Below are 24724 nucleotides of genomic sequence, written 5' to 3' on the forward strand. Positions count from 1 at the left end.
TTTATTACATTTCATTTTATTTTGCTAAAATAAAAAACACAAACTAAATATGCCTTATGTTTAGTTATCTTGATAAAATCCAACTCCACATGCTTTTTCTGCACGCACACGCGCGCGCACACACACACACGTTACAGTCACATGAGGAGAGTGTGAGGAGCCCTGACATTAATCTCAGAAAGGAAAACAATCTATAATCTCAAATTTGGACACATCACGAGTAAACAGACATTTATCACATTTGTTGGAAAAAACAAAGCTTGCTTTCATTCGCTTCATAAAGATAACATGTAATAAAAAACGAAACAAAAAGCAATCAATTATGACAATTGCTTGTTCTATTTCTATTCTAGTCTATTCTATTCTGTATGATCAAAATAAGTCTTAGTCACAACAACACAGTTATTGTTTTACTGAAAATATCTTTAATTGCGTTCGTATGTCTCTCCCCCCCCCCCCCCCCCCCCTTTCTTACTGAGCAGTCTGCTAATTTGATGTCTGTTGCCTGGTAACGTGAACTTTCTTCTTCGTTGTTGGAGGACCAAAGACACAGAAAACGACGGGGTAACAACGAACGCAACAAACTAGAAATTAGCGAATCAACCTCTGGCGTATAAATAAATGAAAGATTTCGAACTGTTGGTTTATATTTGCTTTAAACACGATAAACCGAAGGAGAAATACAACTCAACAACAAAGTCCACCGCTAGGTTGCGGTGTAAGGGCTGGTTCTGGAAAAAAACAAATCGAAGAAGAAGAACAGTTGAACTCGGCGGAAAAACAGACAAGCTAGCAGACATAACGACGTAACCTGTCGGTGACTCGGCTGCTGTTGTGGAGAAAGTTCGGCCCAAAGATGAGTTCGTTCGCGGGTCGAATGAAGGAGTATCCCACCATTTCTCTGGACCGGTTCGACCGGGAGAACCTACATGCCCAGGCATATTTCCTCTCTCACTGCCATAAAGGTACCGATCATCGTCACCGGTCAAACTCTGGTGTCAAGCCAGCCTCCAATTCCAGCATTGCAGTCAAGCCAGCCTCCAGTTTGTTTTCTGTTCCCCGTCTATTCAAATTATTACGGGAATGGATGTGGAAACTGGATTTCAAAATAAAATTCAACTTCGAGTGAATTATCAGATATTTTAAGAACATAATAACAAATAATTTATGCTCGTTCGCTATTAGCGCCCTGTCAATATCAAAGCAATCTTATTTTGGATTTCAAAGTAAAAGCCCTGTGAATTTTAATTTTTGAACTACTCTTTCAATGACTTCAGAATGCTCTTAAAAGCGAGTCATATTTCCAAAGAGTAGTTGCATTTTGTATCAACACCATCAAACCACAGCAATTTGAATTTGCCCATATTTGACCGACTCTTTTAACGATTTCAAAATGCTCTAAAATGGAAAATTGCTGTTTCCACGGGGTAATTCCACTTTAGATCAACAGTATACAACCCTACAGTGATACCATATCAATATCAAGTTATTCTGATTTTGCTTTCAAAAATAAAAGCATTTTCAAACTTCCCATATCAGACTTACTCCTGGAACAGTTTCAAAATGCTCTAAAAAGAAAAAAAATATTTTTTTCACAGGGTAATTCCACCTTAGAATTATTCTGAAATGTTTTCTTCTTTCTGTTACTCACATGTATGTTTTGATGTGCATTGGTTTTATTTTGAATGACATCTCCAAGGCCCTTTAATTTATAATAGTCTTATATTGTTTTTTCTTTTTACTTTGTTCGTCAGGTGTTCACCACATTTAAAACCCACAAAAAAAAAGACAATAGTTAACTTTAAAATTAGTACAGAGGTGGAGAATAAACTCAGCCGTGGTGTCTTTTGTCTTATGCAGTCAGAGAGATTATTGAATGTTTGGGTGGATGTATTTTCCTCTGTGGTGGGTTACGATGTGCGCCCACCACCCCAGGCTTCGTGGGGCTTGGTGGTGGTGCTAATGTAGGCCCCCGTCCAGATGGGCATTTGTGGCTTCCAGAGGTGCCTACTTGGGTCAGCGGGGGACCTGGCCACACGAGAGAGTACTTTGCCTTCACTTCCCTCCCCTCCTCATCCGTACTCCATCACACTGCCACACATGCAGGGCTTTGGGTTAGCAAGCACCTTTAATGGTATCATGACTGCACCTTTTGGACTTTACAATTTACTCTCCTTGTATTGAGCTGTTCCCTTTTTCTGGGATTTGTTTTCAAAGATAAACAGATTTACCTATCTTACTTTTATAAAAATTGTTCTATTTCATAACATTGGGGCAGCAGTAGCTCAGGTGGTAGAGCGGGTTGCCTCATGATCGGAGGGTCATGGGTTCGATTCCAGCTCCCGCCCGGAGTATTCTGCTGTTGTGTCCTTGGGCAAGACACTTCACCCAACTTGCCTGTGTTAGTGGTGGTCAGAGGGGCCGACGGCGCCGAATGGCAGCCTCGCCTCTGTCAGACCTGCCCAGGGCGGCTGTGGCTACAAGTAGCTTACCATCACTAGCAGTGTGTGAATGTGAGAGTGTGTGGGAAGCGTCTTTGAGTGTCTAGAAAAGCGCTATATAAGTTCAATGCATTATTATTATTATTATTATTACAAATACAAAGAAAAGATTGTGTCATTAAATGTAAAGACAAGAAATCCACTTCAGTAAATTTAAATAAATAAAATCAGACTGACTTAATATTGATATGGAATCACTGTGTGGTTGTATACTATTGATCGAACATGTAGTCATCCTGCGGAAACAGCAAAAATCTATTTAAGAGCATTTTGAAATTGTTACAGTTTTTTTCGATTGCTAAAACACGTTTTTCAAAACTGTACGTTTCTTTCAAAACTGCACACACAAAACCCCAAACATAACACAAAAATCCCTAAACTGTGGCTTCGTTTTGCAACAAAACCCTGCCATCATGCATCGTAACATGTTCCCAAAATGGAACGCGTGTTTTCTTTAGTAAACACAGCCACATTTTTACATGACGTACACATACCAATCATTGCTTAAACACAAGTAGCCTTTGGGTGAACACTACCAAGCATGGAAAGAACACTGAAGAGCAAAACTGAAAACACAATTTTCTAAATGGAACACAATGAATTACACACTGAATGTATGACAGTGCCCACTTTTCTCTGAGACAAACATTAGACATCACACAAATTTTGAGACAAAACATTTTATTTTAATAGTTAACCCCCCCTACATTCAAGCATAATCATGGGGCTTCATTTCTCCGGTCTCTGTCTGGCCAGAGGGCCTCATCAACATCACAGGCGATGTCCTCCTGGTCCAAACAGCGCTGGACGTACCGCCTCGAGTGCCTCATGAAGCCCTGACAGGCCTCAAAGGCCACATCTCCACAAGCCTCCTCCATGGCTTGAAGCAGTGGGACCTTGCTCTGTGGATTCCTTTTGTACATCTTCCACCTCCAGGCTGAGAAAAACTCCTCAGTGGGATTGAGGAAGGGGGAATAATAAGGTGAAAGGTATAAAATGGAATACTGTGGGTGGTCCTGAAACCACTCATACACCTGGGTAGCCTTGTGGAAACTTCCTTTTATGCTGCAGTCCCTGATTGCAAATTGCTTGCCAGACCCGAAAGTTTAGAGATTTGAATATTTATGTGATGTTGATTAAAGCTTTGAGAATTCAAGTGAGAAGTGTGTGTAATACCTGAAAATTGTGTGCTGTTTTTTGACAGCAAGGTAATGTGGAATCGACATCAGAGTGTAAAGGAGGAAATTCAGAGTTCTAATATGAGAAGGAAATCTTACGTAGTGATAAATTGAGTCAAGCGATTGGGAACAGAAGTAGAGGTTGTGAAAATTGTGCCTCATTTTTGCTTTTTGAGTTTTAGCAATCGAAAAAAACTAAAAGAGTTAGTCGTACTGTATATGGGCAATTTAAAAAGGCCTTTATTTTGGAAGGCAACATCAGAATGACTTGATATTTATATGGTATCACTGTGGGGTTGTATACAGTTGATCTAACGTGGAATTACCCTGTGGAAACAGCAATTTTCTATTTTAGAGCATTTTAAAATCACTGAAAGTTTGGTCGTATATGGACTATTTGAAAGACCTTTATTTTGGAAGGCAACATCAGAATGACTTGATATTGCTATGGTATCACTGTGGGGTTGTATACTGTTGATCTAAAGTGGAATTACCCTGTGGAAACAGCAATTTTTCATTTTAGAGCATTTTGAAATCACTGAAAGTTTGGTCGTATATGGACAATCTAAAAAGGCCTTTATTTTGGAAGGCAACATCAGAATGACTTGATATTTATATGGTATCACTGTGGGGTTGTATACAGTTTATCTAAAGTGGAATTACCCTGTGGAAACAGCAATTTTTCATTTTAGAGCATTTTGAAATCACTGAAAGTTTGGTCGTATATGGGCAATCTAAAAAGGCCTTTATTTTGGAAGGCAACATCAGAATGACCTGATATTTATATGCATACAGTTGATCTAAAGTGGACTTACCCTGTGGAAACAGCAATTTTCTATTTTAGAGCATTTTGAAATCACTGAAAGTTTGGTCGTATATGGACTATTTGAAAGACCTTTATTTTGGAAGGCAACATCAGAATGACTTGATATTGATGTGGTATCACTGTGGGGTTGTATACTGTTGATCTAAAGTGGAATTATCCTGTGGAAACAGCAATTTTCTATTTTAGAGCATTTTGAAATCACTGAAAGTTTGGTCGTATATGGGCAATCTAAAAAGGCCTTTATTTTGGAAGGCAACATCAGAATGACTTGATATTTATATGGTATCACTGTGGGGTTGTATACAGTTTATCTAAAGTGGAATTACCCTGTGGAAACAGCAATTTTTCATTTTAGAGCATTTTGAAATCACTGAAAGTTTGGTCGTATATGGGCAATCTAAAAAGGCCTTTATTTTGGAAGGCAACATCAGAATGACCTGATATTTATATGCATACAGTTGATCTAAAGTGGACTTACCCTGTGGAAACAGCAATTTTCTATTTTAGAGCATTTTGAAATCACTGAAAGTTTGGTCGTATATGGACTATTTGAAAGACCTTTATTTTGGAAGGCAACATCAGAATGACTTGATATTGATGTGGTATCACTGTGGGGTTGTATACTGTTGATCTAAAGTGGAATTATCCTGTGGAAACAGCAATTTTCTATTTTAGAGCATTTTGAAATCACTGAAAGTTTGGTCGTATATGGGCAATCTAAAAAGGCCTTTATTTTGGAAGGCAACATCAGAATGACTTGATATTTATATGGTATCACTGTGGGGTTGTATACAGTTTATCTAAAGTGGAATTACCCTGTGGAAACAGCAATTTTTCATTTTAGAGCATTTTGAAATCACTGAAAGTTTGGTCGTATATGGGCAATCTAAAAAGGCCTTTATTTTGGAAGGCAACATCAGAATGACCTGATATTTATATGCATACAGTTGATCTAAAGTGGAATTACCCTGTGGAAACAGCAATTTTCTATTTTAGAGCATTTTGAAATCACTGAAAGTTTGGTCGTATATGGACTATTTGAAAGACCTTTATTTTGGAAGGCAACATCAGAATGACTTGATATTGATGTGGTATCACTGTGGGGTTGTATACTGTTGATCTAAAGTGGAATTATCCTGTGGAAACAGCAATTTTCTATTTTAGAGCATTTTGAAATCACTGAAAGTTTGGTCGTATACGGACTATTTGAAAGGCCTTTATTTTGGAAGGCAACATCAGAATGACTTGATATTGATATGGTATCACTGTGGGGTTGTATACTGTTGATCTAAAGTGGAATTACCCTGTGGAAACAGCAATTTTCCTTTTTAGAGCATTTTGAAATCGTGAAAAGTCGGTCAAATATGGGCAATTTCAAATTGCTGTGGTTTGATAGTGTTGATACAAAATGCAACTACTCTTTGGAAATACCATAATATGACTTTTGCTTTTAAGAACATTCTGAAGTCATTGAAAGAGTAGTTCAAAAATGAAAATTCACTGGGCTTTTACTTTGAAATCCAAAATAAGATTGCCTTGATATTGACAGGCCGCTAATAGTGAACAAGCCTAAATTATTTGTTATTATGTTCTTAAAATATCTGATAATTCACTCGAAGTTGAATTTCATTTTGAAACCCGGTTTCCGCATCCATTCCCGTAATAACTTGAATAGACGGGGAACAGAAAACAAACTGGAGGCTGGCTTGACACCAGTGACCAAACCGAGTAAATGTACGTTTATGGTCAGCTGTCAGGCACCTAATCCTCTAAAGACGCGTTTTCATCCGAACAGATCACATGAAAGGGCTAAAAGGTCCGTTGCTGAAGAGAAAACTCCAGTTCAGGTGAGCACACCTGGTTTATCAGCTGTTTATCAGTTTGACCTAATCTAACATCACTTTTTATATTCTGCCAGTTAAAGCTAAGGGCTTCTTTCAGTGAAGGATGTTTAAACTTCAAATTTCAGACATTATTTCAGAAAACAACAACTAGATAAAAATATGTTTTAAGCTTAATGTTTTATAACAAAAAAGATCGTTTTAAAATTAAAAACATCAACATTTTATTAAATTCTTCAGCTATGAGAATTAATTTATTATTTAAGAAAAATCTAAATATTAATATTTTAACCCATCAGCAAAAAATGTTCACATACAGCTTATTTTTGAGGAAAGTCCAAATGTAAGAAAACATTTAAATTAAAGGCCTTTTGACAGTTTGTAAATGTCACGGGTAACATTTTAGATAGCTTAATAAAAAAATAATTCTGATTTAATTTATAAATCAAAAAATTATTAAAAATCTAAAAGCCACAAATCAGGTAGAGAAGTCACACTTTTACTGCATGAACACATTTAAAAGTAGGCTATTTGATCAAATTGAATTCCTAATTTTTCTAAAATTATCTAATTTAGTTTTATCATTTAAATACATCACAATTTTTATGTAGAAATAAAAAAATGAATTAAAAAATGTATGTTTCAAAAAATTTGGGATTAAAAAATCCTGCTGGGACATAAAGACTAAATTTGAAGATATAAATTCACATTTATTAAATTATTGTAAAAATCAGATGTTTACTCCTAAAACTTCACGTTAATTAACATTTTGAAAATACAGTTTTTAACATTTAATTCAGATTATAAAATCACATTTAAACTGTTAGTTTGATATTTAGTTTTTAGCAAAATTAGAAATATTTCATAAGGAATTATTGCTGAGATGTTTTTAGTCAAATGTGAAGTTTTGTGTTTTATAAACGTAAAGAGAAAAGTTTCATTAAATAGTTAAAAAAAACTAAACATTGTTTACATTGATTATAGTTCTTTTTAAAACAGATTTTCTTCATTCAAACTAGGGCTGGGTGGTATGGCCTAAAATCATTATCACGATATATTGAGGATTTCACCTCGATAATGATAAATAAGTACAGGTGTGCGCAGAAGCAAAAGTTATCCACTAGATGGGGCTGTCACGTGTATTACTGTGGCAAGGTGGAGAAACGAGGGCCCAGGCGGGATTCGATCCCCAGACTACCGGGTGAGAGTCATACGCTCTAACCAGTCAGCCAAAGGGACATCCCCTTGGCCAAGTAGCCAGGGCGCATGATCAATCGGGACATTGTGACAGGACGCTCACACTGTCACATTACATTAAGTCACATTTTTAGGCGACTAAAGGTGGTACAGCTTCTTAAAGTATCTTTCCGGAGTTTCCCCTTCCAGAAATGATGTACAATTTTTCAGAAATCCGTAAAAGCGATGGTCTCATCATGGACTGTGATATAATGTAAACAAAGACGTCTTTTTTTTTTTTTTTTGCTAAGCACGCCCCCTGCCCCACAGACACCTAGGAAACTGAGCGCCGACCAGAACTAACCAATACCTTACATGCTTCATATTTAAGGAATACCTCGGCTGATGCAGAGTTGATGAACTTTTCACGGACAAGAAAGTCTCTAAAATATAAATGTATGAGAATACAACATGACATGAGAATAATCTAGTAAAACAACGTGTTTTAGCTGTTTGTCGGCTACAGAAGGACATAAATAAACTAGAAACATGAAGTCGCTCGCCATCTTAAAAACACGGAAGGAGAAATTATTAGTGTGATATCCCTGTCAGCCACTAGATGGCGCCCTTTCATAAGAGAAATACTCCGGAAAGACACTCAAAAGGACTTGAACGTTGCCAACCTACACACATCTTTTAATTTTTTTTATTATTAAATTTATTGACCTGGAAAAAGAGTCAGACATTTTGATGAAGATGCATTTTCGATGTATTGCCCAGCCCTAATTCAAACCTTTAAAATCACTTTTCTTAAGAAAAGCAGCTTTTATTTTTGTCTCCTGTGTGCAGCCGAACAGTCAGACTCTACTGCTCGTTCGTGACCAAAGAGCTGCTGCTCAACAACCCAAAGTACGCTTTCTGGGAGGAATACACCGTGAGTCCACTCTCTGCTCTTCAATCTGGACGTTTGTTAATCCAAAGCCAAGTTTGTTGTTTCTAATAAAATCTGTTTCAGGTTCCTCTGGAGCTGGAGAGCCCAACTCAGATTTCCCTGGTGGACGAAGCATCAGGAGAGGTTTGCTGTTGATTTCTCCCGGACGTAAACGATCACGTTTTTTGCTGCTTTAACTGGTTTGTTGTGTTTGTGCCACAGAAGCAGGAGATCGTGGTGACTTTGCTTCCTGCAGGTCACTGTCCTGGATCAGTCATGTGAGTCAAACTTCTTACACGAACCTAACAAGTCTGACTGTTTGGGTTTTTATTTTGTCTTCCTGCAGCTTTGTGCTGAATAATGAACTTTTGCATGTAAGACATGGATCTGACCTGCTCCATCTGCAGCTAAAGCTCGTTTTTAGCATCTGTGGAGACCGTCTAGTTCCACCGGCGCGGGTTTGTGACGCTGAGAAACCTTTTCAGTCGAATGTTTTTCTGTTTTGCTTGTTAATCCAGACTTAAGTGGCTTAACAATCAAAACCTTCTGACTGCTCTGGTACCAGGACTGAAACTTGAGTGAGAGGAGAACAGCTGATCTTGACCTACAGGAACATCTGGCTGCTGTGAAGGAAAGTATAAAGAGATGAGGACTGGATCAGGAGTTCTGGACTGAACTTTGTGTTCTGATTAGGATCCAGATAACACATCTGTATGTGCACACAACAGATTTATAAACCAAAACCTGTTTCTGCCCCACGGGGGCTTAACTCACAACTCTCTCTCTCTCTCTGTCTGATATTGTTGGCAAATCTGTGTAAATCTGGATTAGTGAGCATTCTGGCTGAGATAATCCATCAGCCTCACAGGTGTAGCATATCTAGGTACTGATGAGACCTCTTCACAAGGTCATCAGGGCAGATAATTGGCTGTTTTTTCCCCACATTGATTCAGATTTACTCCTCATGATGCCAGAAAAAGCAACAGACTTGTCACATCCTGGTCCTTTCCTCTCCCAGCTGTTTCCATCAAAGCAGTGGGAACCAGAACAAAGAACATCACGGCCCTAAATTCCCAGTAAAATGCCTTTATGTCCTTTAGCGAGTGCAGAATAGTGCCCCCTACCCACAACAGTGCCGTACTTCATATTACTGATCTTGTTTTGGTCTTTTTCTTTTCTTGTGTTTCAAACACTGACTCAATCTTTTTATTTTTGCTTTGTAGAAAGTGAGATTTAAGTTAATTTAAATGTTAATGACATGTATGTAGTAATAATAATAATAATAATTCAATTAAAGTTTATTTACATAGCAGCAAATCACGACAAGAGTCGTCTCAAGGACCTTCACATAATAAACATTCCAATTCAGGTCAGTTCATTAAGCCAATCAGAAAAAAGTTTCCTATATGAGGAACCCAGCAGGTTGCATCGAGTCACTGACTAGTGTCAGAGTCTTTACTGCAATGCTCATACTAAGCATGCATGCAGCGACAGTGGAGAGGAAAACTCCCTTTTAACTCATTCACTGCCAGCCGTTTCCTGATCGGTAAAGCCCATCGCTGCCAGCGTTTTTCAGTGTTTTCACAGATTTTTTAAGAGTCACCGAATGTTGCGAGCTAGGATGATGTCGACGCCAGAACAACCAAAACAAAGAGGAGACTCACCTCTTGCATCAGGAAGAATCTGCACATTTTGAGCGTTACCCTTCTTTCGTAATCCATTGTTGAATTGTGATCAGCGGAAGCTTTTCCAGTTCGCACCTCACTTTTTTTAACAGCAGCGGCCCAAAACGATCTAACACGTGGATTTAGAGCTGGGATGTTTGTTCTCATGGTGCGGGGGCTCGTTCCAACGCCCACACAGAAAAAAAAATGCAAATGACGACTTTAGTCAGTATGTCCTCCAGCAGTCTAAGCCTATAGCAGCATAACTACAGAGATAACTCAGGATAACCTAGCCTTTTAGATGGAGGCATGTTGGAGGCAGGGCAAGGGAGAGCCGTCTTTACCGACTGTACACTCCACCTCCCTCTACTCCCCCACTTGTCCAGATCTAGGCTAACATCAGATTTTAACCATAGGCCCTATCAAATAAAAATGTTTTAAGCCTATTCTTAAAAATAGACAAGGTGTCTGCCTCACGGACTAAAGCTGGGAGCTGGTTCCACAGGAGAGGAGCCTGATAACTAAAAGATCTGCCTCCCATCCTAATTTTAGATATTCTGGGAACCACCAGTAAACCTGCAGTCTGAGAGCGAAGTGCTCGGTTAGGAACATATGGAACAATCAGATCACTGATGTATGATGGAGCTTGATTATTAAGAGCTTTATATGTGAGAAGAAGGGCCTTAAATTTTATTCTGAAATTAACAGGCAGCCAATGTAGGGAAGCTAGGCCATGAGAGATATGATCTCTCTTTTTAATTCTCATCAGAACTCTAGCTGCAGCATTTTGGACAATCCAGTCTTGATGTAATAAATGCCTGAACTAGTTTTTCAGCATCACTCCTGGAAAGGATGCTTCCAATCTTAGCAATATTCCGAAGGTGGAAAAAGATAACACCAAGGTTCCTTACTTTGTTCTCGGAGATTAATGTAATGCCATTCAGGTCAGGTGATTGGCTAAGCAATTTCCTTTTCTGGATTTCTGGTCCAAAGATGAGAACTTCCGTCTTGTCTTGATTTAAAAGCAGAAAGTTTAGAGTTATCCGATTTTTTTATGTCTTCAAGACAAGCCTGTAATCTACCCAACCGATTAGGTTCATCAGGATTAATGGATAAATATAACTGATTATCGTCAGCATAACAGTGGAAGTTTATCCCATGCTGTCTAATGATTTTACCAATTAGAAGCACATATATATTAAAAAGAATTGGTCCAAGCACTGAACCCTGTGGTACTCCACAAGTAACTCTGGAGTATGAAGAAGATTTGTCATGTACATTTACAAAATGAAATCGACAGGTAGGATTTAAACCAGCTTAGCGCTGTTCCTTTGATCCCTACAACATGTTCAAGTCTTTCTACAAGAACATTGTGATCAACTGTGTCAAAAGCAGCACTGAGATCTAACAAGACTAGAACAGACACAAGATTCTTATCTGAGGCCATGAGAATATCATTTGTAACTCTCACTAATGCAGTTTTAGTGCTGTGATGCTCTTTAAAACAATAATAATTATTATTATTTACATGTGTTCTAGGGAGAAGAAATGGGCTTTATTTGTTTGTTAGCTTTATGCTAATTTGACGCTACGTCTGTTGGGCTCAGGTTCTGAACGGTTCTGCTCTCAGCGGGATGTTTGTTAGATATCTGACCGCCAGATGAAGCCAAGACAACGCAAACGCTCCCTAGTGGCTGGTTCCTGTACAGGTTTTAAGCCCCGCCCCTCCCATATAAGCAGATAGGATATGTTGCCTGAAAGGCAACACTCAGGGCAGAAATTCACACCAGGTCAAAGGAAACCTGGCGAGAACGCTCTGATTGGTTCTGTTCATGCTGAAGAGTCGGAGTTAAGGTTGACGTTAAAATGTTTGCAGGTTCCTGTTTGAGGGTTGCCATGGAAACGTGTTGTACACAGGTGACTTCAGGTTGGCTGTTGGAGACGCATCCAGGATGGAGCAGCTGCACTCGGGCAGCAGGTGAGTCTGGTGAGGTTTGGGTTTACAGACGGTTGCGTTAAACGGAGACGGTCTGATGTTTGTGTCTCACAGGGTCAAAGACATTCAGAGCGTTTACCTGGACTCCACCTTCTACGACCCGCGCTTCTACCAGATACCCAGTAGGGTGGGTGTTCTCGTGCCTCACTCCTTTACTCATCACTCTAGGTGTCGTTGATATTTGCAATATTAAAAAATACTCCTGCTGGTGTTTTCCATACCGCGGAGACAAACTGCATTCAAATTGGTGTCCTCCAGTTAAACACGCCTCACATCCTCAATCCAGCCTCATAAACCGCCGAAAACCTTTGAAAGAAGCGTCTCTCTCATACAAAGTTTTCAGCTTAACCCCCTGTTACCATCCTCATATCCACTTCAGCTTCCTGGTCAGCATCTTACCTGATCCAACAGGTGCTGGACCCCATTGGCTGATAGATCAGAAGTCCCACCCTCTATTGTTAGGTGTATAGCTCTAAATGCAGTGCAGGAGGTAGATGATTGTTAATAAAACTAGGAAAACATGTCACATGACCGACCCCTCCTGCTGTTCTCTGACATCACAGCAGGACCTGTCATGTCACTCGTGCACACGTATGTTGATGCTCGAAGCTAACATCGTGATGCTCTGTTTTCTACTGTTTCATGTAGATGATGAAAGCTCATCTTCCTGTCTGAAGCAGGAGTGGCTAACCGTCGTTCTCGTGTTTCTGAGCAGGAGGTGTGCCTGAGAGGAATCGCAGAGCTGATAGGAAACTGGATCAGTCAGAGCCGGTACCACGTGGTGTGGCTGAACTGCAAAGCTGCGTATGGATACGAGTATCTGTTCACCAACCTGGGAGAAGAGTTCAGCACACAGGTGACACGTGACTGGAGATCAACCTCCTGAATCAGGAGGTGGATAAAATCACCCATTCATCTATTTGAATTAAAAACATAAAAGTCTTTTAAAGAGATTTCTCTCAAAATGTAGGTGGAAAAAGCTGAAGGTTTTAATCAGAAACTAAATCCATCACTTAAATTTGGTGGGTTTACTTAATTCTCCTAAACAGAGGAGTGAAAACAGAAAAGAGAAACGAGTTTGAAACTGCCGTCCCTGTCAGGTCCACGTCAACAGTCTGAACATGTTTAAGAAGATGCCGGAGATCCTGAGCTACGTGACCACGGACCGCCGGTGTCAGATCCACGCCTGTCGCCACCCAAAGGTCCGATTCCGGGTTCTGACCCGTTCTGTTGTTGCAGCAAAAGTGAAATGAACAGTTTTGAGTCGTGATAAACAAAACACACTCTCCTCCTGCCCCTCTGTCAGGATGAGGAGTTTCTCCAGGGGAACCGGCTGCCGTGTGGCAGCACGGCGGCTGACGGGACGCCTCTGCGCATCATCAGCATCAAACCGTCCACCATGTGGTTCGGAGAGAGAACCAAGAAGACCAACGTTGTAATAAAGTAAGGAACCTGTTTGGAGAATAAAAGGGTTTATTTGATGGTTTGTTTATTTATTTATTGTTTTCCAGAACGGGAGCCAGCTCCTACCGAGCCTGTTTCAGCTTCCACTCCTCCTACTCTGAGGTCAGGTTCTTCTGGTTTTTTCCTTGTGGAGCAAATGGAGAATAAATAAATAAATAAATACAATTTAAACCTTGATTTAACATCCAGAACTTAAAATAAAACAACAAACTCTGAATTCAGAAGCTCCAGCAGTAACAAACTTTCTGTATCTTTACAAATAATCAGCTGATGGAACGGATTACAGGTCCTTCTCAACAAATTAGCATATTGTGATAAAGTTCATTATTGTCTGTAATGTACTGATAAACATTAGACCTTCATATATATTAGATTCATTACACACAACTGAAGTAGTTCAAGCCTTTTATTGTTTCTAATATGGATGATTTTGTCATACAGCTCACGAAAACCCAAAATTCCTACCTGACGAGGAAGCACTTGTCAGTGAAGAGCAAACTAGGATGCACTAGCAGCCGTTACTTGAAAAAAAAATTACTCCAAGTTCGGTAAGCAGATATAATTTTCGTGTTTAGGTGCTGTTGCTGTGTAATAGTAACAAGTTATTTGTTACGCTGTAGAGATACAGAGGTCCAAAGACCGTGATTTTGCCGCGAATTACCCTTGGGAAACCCCGTGTAAACCAAGCTGACTTTTCTTGGTGAGTCTATTAGTGTGTATGTGTGTTAATTCATGCTAAGCTATATTAGCCCCGTAGCTAACCTTCGACAGCCGTTAGAACTAACTTGGCGCTTAAATATTAGTTCCTGCAGTTTTACCTTAACTGGAAAGATGGTTATAGATGTGGAGGTGATGAGTGTTTTAAATGACCAATTAAAACACTGTATTGCTCAGTTTATAAAAATGTGATGTAAGTAAGTAAAAGTTTATTTATAGAGCGCCTTTCACAGATATAAATCACAAAGCGCTGTACAACATGAGTAAGATCAGGGCAAATACCTCTAACCAATAAAAACATCAGAAAAACAATAGCAGTGATAAAATAGTAAATAAAATCATGAGTAAAAACAAAGTGAAGGTGTGAACCCGAACAAAGCCATCTTTTAGAACATTTAGGGAGGGAACGCCTGGATGAAAAGGTGAGTTTTTAGATGATTTTTAAAGACCTCTACAGTGTTAGATTGTATTCTGACCTTCTCTTTAGGTCAGGTTTTTTAAATTTATTTTGGATTGATTTACCTCGGTGATTTGAAGATTCTTGTTCCAGTTCTGGATGGCGAGCCCCAGCCCAACTGAACCATCAAGCCGGTGACTAATGGGCCATTCCCATCTGTACCGGGTCGGCCCGGGCCGGGTAGCGTAGGTTGTTTACATATCTGGGTGGCCTGGTATTTTTCCGGGCCAACCAAGGCTCATTCTCAGCCCTCTTCTCGAGGGGGTCTGCTTCAGGCCGACCAGGACCAACACACCCACTGCTGACAGCAAATTCACACCTTCCATTAGAGCAAGCCTCTGATTGGTGGGTAGAATCAGCCCACATGGGCTTAAGGCAAGGATGTGTGGAATCAACCGGGCCAGGCTGGGGCCGACTGGGGCTTCCCAGCCCGGGCCGACCCGGTACAGATGGGAATGGCCCATTACTGGTCTGTCACTCACCTGAACTCGACTTCAACCCAAGATCTGACTGACAAGGATTTCATGAACATTTATCAAGCTGACTGACTGAACAAACACAGACTGGTGATATTTCATTTTACTATTTTATTTTATTTCACAAAGTGCTTTGTTATATATTAAGTGGTTTATAAATGCTGGTAATGAACCGTTGTTATACTTACCTTGCTTGGTCCATGTTGTCACTCCACCACTTGCTCCTCAGAACCTAGAATCTTTTGATCTGGTCCACTCGGTGTTAAACCGCAAAGGTTTTCAAGTGAACCACCTCTAGTAAAATAACTGAGGTTACACTAATGTTTATCAGTACATTACAGACAATAATGAACTTTATCACAATATGCTCATTTTTGAGAAGGACCTGTATTTTTGTGTCAAACTCATTGAGAAAAAAAGTTAAAGTCAGATATTTTAGTGATGACGGTGAAATCTGCAGTTTGCTACCAGCTGGGCAGATTATGAAGCAGACACAGCAGGACCCAACTTTTCAGTACCCGCTTGGTTGGGGTTCCTAGTGTGCTGACCCGGTCCAAAAACACGTCGGCAACTATCAGTCACTGATTGGCTAGTGGGCGAAGTCACTGAACTGAAGGTTAATAGGGAATCCATCCATCGTCTATACCCGCTTATCCACACAGGGTCGTGGGGGGGCTGGTGCCTATCTCCTAGGGTGACCATACATCCTCTTTCCCCCGGACGTGTCCACTTTTCACTCTCTGTCCGTGGTGTCCGGGGGGTTTCCTACATTGATCAAAATGTCTGGTTTTTCATCCAGGAGCAGGGATCGAGTTATGGGGGCTAGATATGTTTCAGGGAAAGATCCAGTTTCTGCCTATATTACAATATTTATGGACTCTCACGCCTCCTTTCCACCGGAGCCGTCAGCAGCACGTTACTGCAGCCGCACGTCTTGCTCGCGTAAGCTGCTGCTTGGCCCTTCCCACGAGACGTGAAGCAGCAGGGGAGCAGCTGTCACCGACGGAGCACGAAGTCACGCGACATTAGCTAAATCACGCGTGACTTTGTCAGTAAACACAACAACAAACAGGAGAAAACTACAACATGGCTCATATAACTCACCATCTTGCCCCAAAACAGCAGATACGTCACTCCATGCGTAATCCTTCTTGACATTGTCTTTATGAAAACTGTGACTGGGATCAAACAGGATTGGGTACTTCTCCACTTCAGTAATCAACCTTTCGTCGTCCATTTTGGAAAAACAAAGGAGACCGCTAGCTAGGTGATAACTTTTTTTTTAAAGTTAAGCAACCGGAGGGCAGTATGTTTCTTTATTCTGAAAATCTCGGGAAGCTTCGCTCCGTTTCCGCGTCCGATTTCCTGTCTTTCCTTCCCCAAAAATGTCGAACTTGACCCGTTTCAGAGGCGTAGCGGGTAGAAAATAGAACCGGCGCGAAAGGGCCGCGACATGCTGCTCCTGAGACGCGGCTGACTCGTGCTGCTGACGGCTCCGATGGAAAGGAGGGGTCAGCGTGGCGGGATTCTGTTAAGCGGAGAGGACGCAGAGCGTTGATCGTTGGTGCACCCGCTGCTTCCGGCGCACGATACATTCTCAAGGTGGTGCAACAAAACATTATTATTAACACATGATCATTCATTTCTGTTTATATCCTCCGGTACTCCGTCTTTTAATCGTTCCTGACGCGCTCCGCTCATCGTGTGCTGCGGTGATTTCACCTCACTGACGCAGCATCGAAAGGCGCTCTCCGCTTTGCGGTCAGGAGATCTTTGATCTGCTCAAAAGTAACTGATGAGGTGAAAAAGTAAGAATCCAGGAAGCAGTTTTTCTGGAGAGTTTAGAGGAGATGCAGGAAGATGAGAGACAGACAGGACAGGAAAATAGTTAAATAAAAACAAGAAAACAAAACAAAATGTAGGTAGATTTATCTCCACTACACGTTTTTACCTGTATAAAACAATAAGTGATACACGTGTAATATTTATACATCTGATACACTTCAGATCACCTTCAACACTCAGTCACACACCCAGGGCCGTCTCAAGACATTTTGGGGGCCAAGGCAAAACGGAGCACCCCCCAGAAGCCTCTGTGTAATTCCTACCCTGTCCAGGAGTGTTAATTATACCGTGTTTGTTAAAACACCTCAGACATCACTGACATGTTCTAACGTTGTCCAACCAAAAACAAAATTGTCGGACACGCCGTCTCATCTGCTTCTTTTCTAAACTCACACAAATCTGTCAGTAACAAAACCATCTGAACGAGACTATTTGTGGATTCTCTGAAAGTTTCCATGGAGTCCATTACAAGATTTTTTTTTTTATCATTGACCCGATCGTCTAATCTCACAGCTGAAACAAGCATCCTTAATAATCTGTGCAAAAATGTATCGTTATCGAAATGTCTGACCATTATCGTGATAATTTTGCCCGTGTCAATAAATTTGATAATGAAAAATGAACAGATGTGTGTAGGTTGGCAACAATCATGTCCCTTTAAGAAGCTGGACCACCTTGAGTCAGGTAAAAATGTGACTCAACGTAACACGTGACAGCCCCATCTAGTGGACAACTTGTGTGTCTGTGCATCCCCGTAGTTATCGTCCATTTATCGTTATCGAGGTTAAATCCTCAATATATCGTGATATTGATTTTAGGCCATATCGCCCAGCCCTGGTGTGACATCATCGATGGGCACAGATCTCCTGTCCTCTTTTATGGAAATGGAAATATGGTCACTCTACTATCTCCAGCAATCTGGACAAGTAGGCGGGGTACACCCTGGACAGGATACCAGTCCACCACAGGGCAACACACACACACACACTGCTCCTCCGTGCAGCCCAAAATATTACAATCTATTATTATTTTTATATTTTAGTTAGTTTTAGATTAGGTCATCAGCTGTGGTGGTTGTGACGCAGTGAATCTGTTTGTCTGAAACGAGCGATGAATTCAGATTTAAATGTTTTTCTAATTAAATCCTGTAAACATTTTTTTTTTCAGATTAAAGACTTCCTGTCGTACCTTCAGCCCGTTAACATCCTGCCAAGCGTCGTCCCGATCGGTCGCTCGCTGACTGAAGTCACTCACATGTGATTCCAGTTTAAAGAAAACTGACACATTTTGGATTGATTGCTTTGGTCTGAACATTAATCTCTGCTTTTTCCTCAGGTTGAGGATGATGAGCAGGAAACGATCTGATGAAACGATGTTTATCTACAAACCTCTGGGAGTCCTGAAGCGTAGCAGAGTGCAGCGGCCGTCTAACAGTAACACACACACACGCGCACACACACACACAAATACACACACACACGTCGGTCGCTCAGAGCTTCAGCTCTGATAAAATTCACAACAACAAACAGGATTCTCAGACTTTGAACCACTTGGATTATTTATAAAATATATTAAATGTAAATAAAAAAGGAGAAAGTATTTAAAAAATAATTTCTGAAGTAAACATTCAAATAAGCTACGAACATGTCCGACTAAAACTGAAACCCATCAGATTTTCAACAGATTTTGTTAAAACATTTTTGGTTTAAGAAACTTTTCAGGTAAAAGTTGAGTTTATTTGTGATGAGATGATTTCTTTACTCTCTTTAACTCGAGCCTTTTGGGAAGTTTTTAATGTTTACTGATGATGATTATTTATTTATTTTCTGTTCAGACTCTGAGAGCGACAACGAGCTGTTTGAAGGTTTGGACCTGGTACCACCGAGGAAGAAGATCAGCATGAACCAGGAGGCAGAAAAAGGTGAGTTTGGAGTAGGGGTTGTATCAGCTAGTCGACTTCACTGCTCTGTAGTGACTTTTTAAGCCATTCATCGACTAGTCTCTGTCACATGATGATGACCGACGATGCAGTCCTCGGAAAAGACAGCAGGTGACGAGCTCCTGCGTGTCGGGAGGCGACGCGCTGTGTCACAGCATCGGTATCTGACGCCCGCCGTAAAACGGACATTTGACCGATTTTGACCTTTACCCTCTAGCAATGTGACCTTCCCCTCACCCCCATCCTAACCTTAACCAGCTTGCGCATGCAAAGCTCTGATCGTTGACGCGCTCCAGACATCTGCGCCCTGAGCACGGCCACAGTAACATCAAATCAGGTGTCGTCACCTCAAAAACTAATTTAACACGCGATCGTTCATGTCGGCTCATTTCCTTTGATGTTTTCTGTCTTTTCTTCTTTTATTTGCGCCTGATGCGTGTCGCTGCTGTGGAGCGGGGCGCATCACCTGTTTTGTCCTCCGGTGTTTTCACCTCACTGAAGCGGCCGGCGTGCACTCCGCTGTTTTTGCGGTCGGTAGATCTTTTAGAACTGCAGTTCAAAGGTAACTCATAAGGTGAATATATATGAACCCAGGCAGCAGTTTTTCTTTAGGATTGAGAGGAGACGCAGGAAGATAATAAACAGGCAGGACAGAAAAATAGTCAAATAAAAACAAGTTAGTTTTTGTACCTGCTGGTTGCAACAAACAGACACCATTGAAGGTAATCAGATGTGAGGAACAGAAAATGAAATAATTATTTTAATGTTTAGAGCAGCAGGAACTCTGAGAGGCTGCAGGCGCATCAGTGAGTTTGCACACACACACACAGGAAAAAATACCCAAATGGCCCTGGGCCGTAACAGTCGACTTAAAAAAAAGAAGTCTTGCAGCCCCTAGTTTGGAGTTTTTTTTAGCTCATTTGTTCGCTGTTCAATTCAGTTTAGTATAAGAAAAGACTACACACACACACACACACACACACACACACACACAAATATAATCTTAAAGATGATCTCTATATTTCAACTTTAGAACCTCCATGACATCCTGGATTAGTGCAAACAACGAGTTGAGCTAAGGAGTTACTCCAGCATCAGGAAGATTTATTCTGGTAAATTGTCGGTTAAATATTTTCCAGAGTTATATCAGTAAATACACACACCAGTAAAACTGTAGATTACTGAACTATATTGGGACACATGATGGAGCTAAGACCAGCTGAGAACTCGTCAGCTTAGAGCTCCCAGTGGAGCACAGAAATGAAATATTCAAGAAAAGTAAACAAACTGTACCGATTTTGGTTCTGAAGATGAACAGAATCCTCCTCTGTGTCCAAATCAGGTCGCAGGTCTTCTGAGTCAAACGGTCTAAAACATGTCTGCACCTCTGGTAGTGATATCCAGCTGGCGGGGTCAGAGTTCGGTTGAACTTCTCCGGTAATCCAATATCTGTTCTTGTCGCCGTATCCCAGAGAAAAAACAAATCTGACCGACTAGCAGAGGCTGAAGCTACATCTGACTGATGACACATTGTTGTCTGCTATAACGCTAACGCAGAAACAGCGGAGCCAGACGTTGTTTACTACAGCTGTTTCAGCAGAGCTCCATGTGAAACGTCACCAGCTACCCAGGGCTTAGACCGGACGTTAGTTTCTGTTTTTCCCGCGCCGGTCACAAACATCAGATTTTCTTACAATTCCAGACGTCAAAATCCAAAAACCTTTTTCATCTGAGGTTTTAATACACATTTACACATGCTGTTCAAACGAATTTTGCCTCTGGCCGATATCTTTAAATGAGTGAGTGAACCCACTACCAAAGATGAACTCTGCTAACTTTAAAAATCAGCTGCTCTAAATAAGCATGAAGGTCAGAGAGGAGCTCTAGGATGGACATGGATAAAGGAACTGTAATGTAGAGGTAAAGTAGGGCAGGGCCGACGTTAGCAGCTGTCGTACGGTCCATCTGAAATGTTTGACTGCATTTAGCTTGTTATGTGCCAGGTTAGAGCACAGTCTCATGTTAGAGTTTTGTCATGCGAACATTGAGCTACCTCACACACTGATGGCATCTAAAAATTAACTTTTTTTTTTTCAAAATAAAGAATAATTTTAATCACAATTGAAACCTACAATCTGAGAAAAACTTCGTCCAGTCAATGTGCACGTCCTGTTCTCACTGATTGGATAGAAATCCTTCCATCAAGCTGTGTGTGTGTACATGTGTGCGCACACACGAGCGTGTTGTGAACTGGTGTTGTGGTTTTGCACTGATGTAACCATCTTTACGCTGACAAAAATGTAACTAAGTAACTTTGAGTACATTTTATTTACGATACTTTTCACTTTTACTTGAGTAACAAATTATGAAAGTACTGGTACTCGTACTTAAGTAGGAAACTTTAGTACTCTTTCCACCTCTGGTGAGCTAGCACTCGCTGCTGTTTAAAGGCTCAGAACTCCAGTTCTCTGTTTGACTTGATGAATCTCCTCAGATGTGAAACAGAACATCAGTGATCCAGTAAAAACATCATTTTAAGCTAAAACTTTGATTCATTCATCTGTAGTTTCCTCAGTAAACCATTCTTTCTTCTTTTGGTGACTTTAGAGGAGCTAACGGAGAGAGTGGCGCCCCCTGTGGCCGGCGAGGAACCGCAGGTTGCCTCTGACATGCAGCCTGTGGGACTGAACTTCATGGACTGCACCGAGTCCAACGGCGAAGAGGAGGACGACAATGAGGAGGAGGAGGGACAGGGAGACACGGTGAAGAACAAAGGCCCCAAATGGGAGGACTTCTTCACCCCAGAGGTTCTGAGTGACAGCCAGAACAGCCAATCCCAGTCCTGCTGCTCCGTCAGAAGCACATCCCCATCCAGAGCAACTGGATCACAGACGCCAGAGCTGTTCAGCGAGGAAGAGGAAACTCCCGACAACAACAAAGGTTTCAGCCTGAGTCTGTCGGCATCCAACCACTCCTCTCAGAACCTGGACTCACATTTAGACGACACACTGATCCTCCATCAGGACCAGAACCAGACCTCTGATGGTGTGACGCTCCAGTCAGAGCAGGAGCAGCTGTCAGCGTCGCAGACCTCATCAGACTTCGACATTCCCAGTACGCCGGAGTCGAAGGCGCCGCAAACCGCCGACTTGTTGCACCTGTACAGGAAGTTGGCTTCAAGGGAGGAAGTGGTCCTCAGAGAAGAAGGTCAGGGCTTTTCATGAGAGACGAGCATCAGTTACAAATGAGGAAATGTTTAGTTAAATAAAGTAAGTTTGCACTAAATTTTAAAAGGAGACCAAAAGCAGCTGTGTTTTCATGCTGCTGCAGACCTCGGCACCTCCGACCCACCTGCACATCAACACCAGCATTCCTTCTTCTGTGGTTTCCTCTGCTTCCTGTCGGGGTAAAAGTGGATCAACTGCTCCGAACCCTGAGACTTTTCTTTATGAAGCTGCAATAAATCTTTACTTTCAACTAAACGGTCGTTGTTGGTGAATACATAACTCCGCTGTTTGTGTTGCATCTGAATATTTAGATTCTACCACCGGGGGGCGCCAGAGATGAATGCAGCTCTGAAGATCTTTAGAAGAAGCAGTCAGAACCTGCAGGTGCTGAGGCGAGTGGACTTCCTGGTCCAGATGCAGCACAGCTGGTCCTGAACAGAACCAAGCCTCCGGGAATCAATTATCATTATTCCTGGAAAATGATCTATAAAGAGTTATTAGAGATGAAATTGTATTTAGCTTTATATTGAACAAGTTTTAACAGTAAGCAAAACAATGAGGCATCTAATTAAAATAAAGATTTTATTCTCACCAAACTTTTATGGAATAAGGACGAATAAAAGCAATCTTTTATATTATTTTTATTTGGAACTTCCTTCCAGAATCGGGCTCAACAGACGTCCGTTTACATTATGTCAAAACATGGAGATTTTTCACTGCAAGCAAACAGAAATGATGAGAAAGGCACCGGGGTCAGAGGTCAAAGGTGTCCGAGTGACCGAAGCCTGCAGTCACAACAGATCCAACATGGCACAGAGGAGCTCAGAGGCAAAAACATCAAACTGCACATAGAAAAACAAAAAGTTTGATTTATGAATCTGTTTAAGATGAATAATAAACCCAGTTAAAGCTTAACAGAATCCTCTCATTGGGACCAACAGAGTCAGTAACTACGGGTCCTGCTGAGGAGAGGGATGCTCTCCAGGATTTGTGTTCCTCCTTAAAGGTTTGTTTTTATTCTCATGGATGAAGACCAGAGCGTCTGCATCTAAACTCGCGTAGTGATGTTTAATAATCTGCTCCAAACTACTAATATTTAAACTTTATAAGGGTAGATTATACGAGGCACAGGCGTGTCTTACCGGCTTCTAGCTCCAGAGGGCCTTTCGGCCTCCGCTTAGGTTTCACTATTGAATTCTGATTGTTCTAGTAAATAATTTCTCTTTTGTCTGTTCAGCGTTTTGGTTTTAGAGCCATTAATGTTCTGAATGTTTGGTATTTTTCCCTGAAAACAAACCAACAGGTGTTGAAGCACAGCTGAGGAACAACAAGTCAAACGAGACAAAAGACTTTCAGAAACTCGGATTAAAATTCAAATAAAAAGAAAGAGAAGTGTATAAAGTGTTTTGTTATTTAAAAATAGTATTAATCTCAATTTGACTAATTAAAAAATAGATTTGGAAATTCTGAAAAACAAAGACCAGCTCCGGTTGATGGCGGATTTGTCCCACAGACTCGTGGTATAATCGCTCAGCTCTCTCCTCGCTCGCTGCTTTAAGCCCTTTTCTCTGATTTAAACTCGACTGTCTAAAAGCAGCACTCTCCTTTCATGTGCTAATTTTAAAGTGCTCCTCCTCACAGATAAAATTACAGTTACATCCAGCCGTAATGAATCTCAGGCCAGACGAAGCGTCTCAGCAGGAATGACTTAAGTCCTCCGTCAATGGAGCTTTTTCCTGCCGCTGCCGCCTCCCTGATGCCTTTTGAAGAGAGCAAATGCAGATTTAAACCTTTTCTAATGCTCCCGTGTCAGCACAGAGCTGCTCTTCGGGTCTCAGCCTCCTTTATTTGAGCTCCATTTGTAGTTTTTGTGCCTGATTTCTAGTGTGTTTATTTACCCACTCATGAAAAATAAATCTTTAATCAAAGTTCTGGAGATCCCTGTTATCCCATGCTGATGGGTAAAGGTAAGTTTTTCTTTTAAAACGTGGTTATCTCCTGTTTTAGAGCATTAAGTGTTATTGTGGGTGACATTGTTACCATTAAATCATCAAACAGGCAGTTTGAAGACATCTAGCTAACGTGTTAGCTTTGTTGGGTGGATTTAAAAAACCTTCAGCTGAGAAGAATGAACAGCTTTAATAAAAACCTGTTCCAAATGAAATTTCTCTATTTTGTTGTTAAACTCATCAGCTTTGCTACAGGGCTTTTTGTTGATTAGCAAATGACCTCGTCAGACTTTTAATATCAGTTCATTTGTCCTGAGATTAGCTGTCAGCTACATATGCTAATCAGCTAGCTATATTAGTAATCAGCTAGCTATGCTACCTGTCAGCTGTATAACTGACTGGACTTCTAATAACTACTTTGTGTTATGTGAATATGATTTGGTTAAATGTGTTGTACATCCAGACTGAAGCAGTTTGTGTGCAAGTATCAGCTCTGGCTGAGACTGACGGACTTCTACCACGTCTAAAGCAGCCATC

General features: G+C 40.9%; 1 protein-coding gene across 1 annotated transcript; it reads left to right on the plus strand.

The window, feature by feature from the left end:
• Positions 1-760: 760 nt before the first annotated feature.
• Positions 761-22493, plus strand: dclre1c (DNA cross-link repair 1C, PSO2 homolog (S. cerevisiae)). The gene is made up of 15 exons (XM_015961497.3): positions 761-965; positions 6301-6352; positions 8372-8456; positions 8538-8597; positions 8676-8731; positions 11994-12095; positions 12168-12240; positions 12829-12969; positions 13214-13315; positions 13420-13556; positions 13625-13679; positions 18240-18328; positions 18408-18505; positions 18907-18993; positions 21619-22493. The coding sequence occupies exons 1-15, from the start codon at positions 857-859 to the stop codon at positions 22233-22235; spliced, it is 1863 nt and encodes a 620-aa protein (XP_015816983.3). The 5' UTR covers positions 761-856; the 3' UTR covers positions 22236-22493.
• Positions 22494-24724: the final 2231 nt, after the last annotated feature.

This window comes from Nothobranchius furzeri, chromosome 1 (genome assembly GCF_043380555.1).
Source record: "Nothobranchius furzeri strain GRZ-AD chromosome 1, NfurGRZ-RIMD1, whole genome shotgun sequence".
NCBI lineage: Eukaryota > Metazoa > Chordata > Actinopteri > Cyprinodontiformes > Nothobranchiidae > Nothobranchius > Nothobranchius furzeri.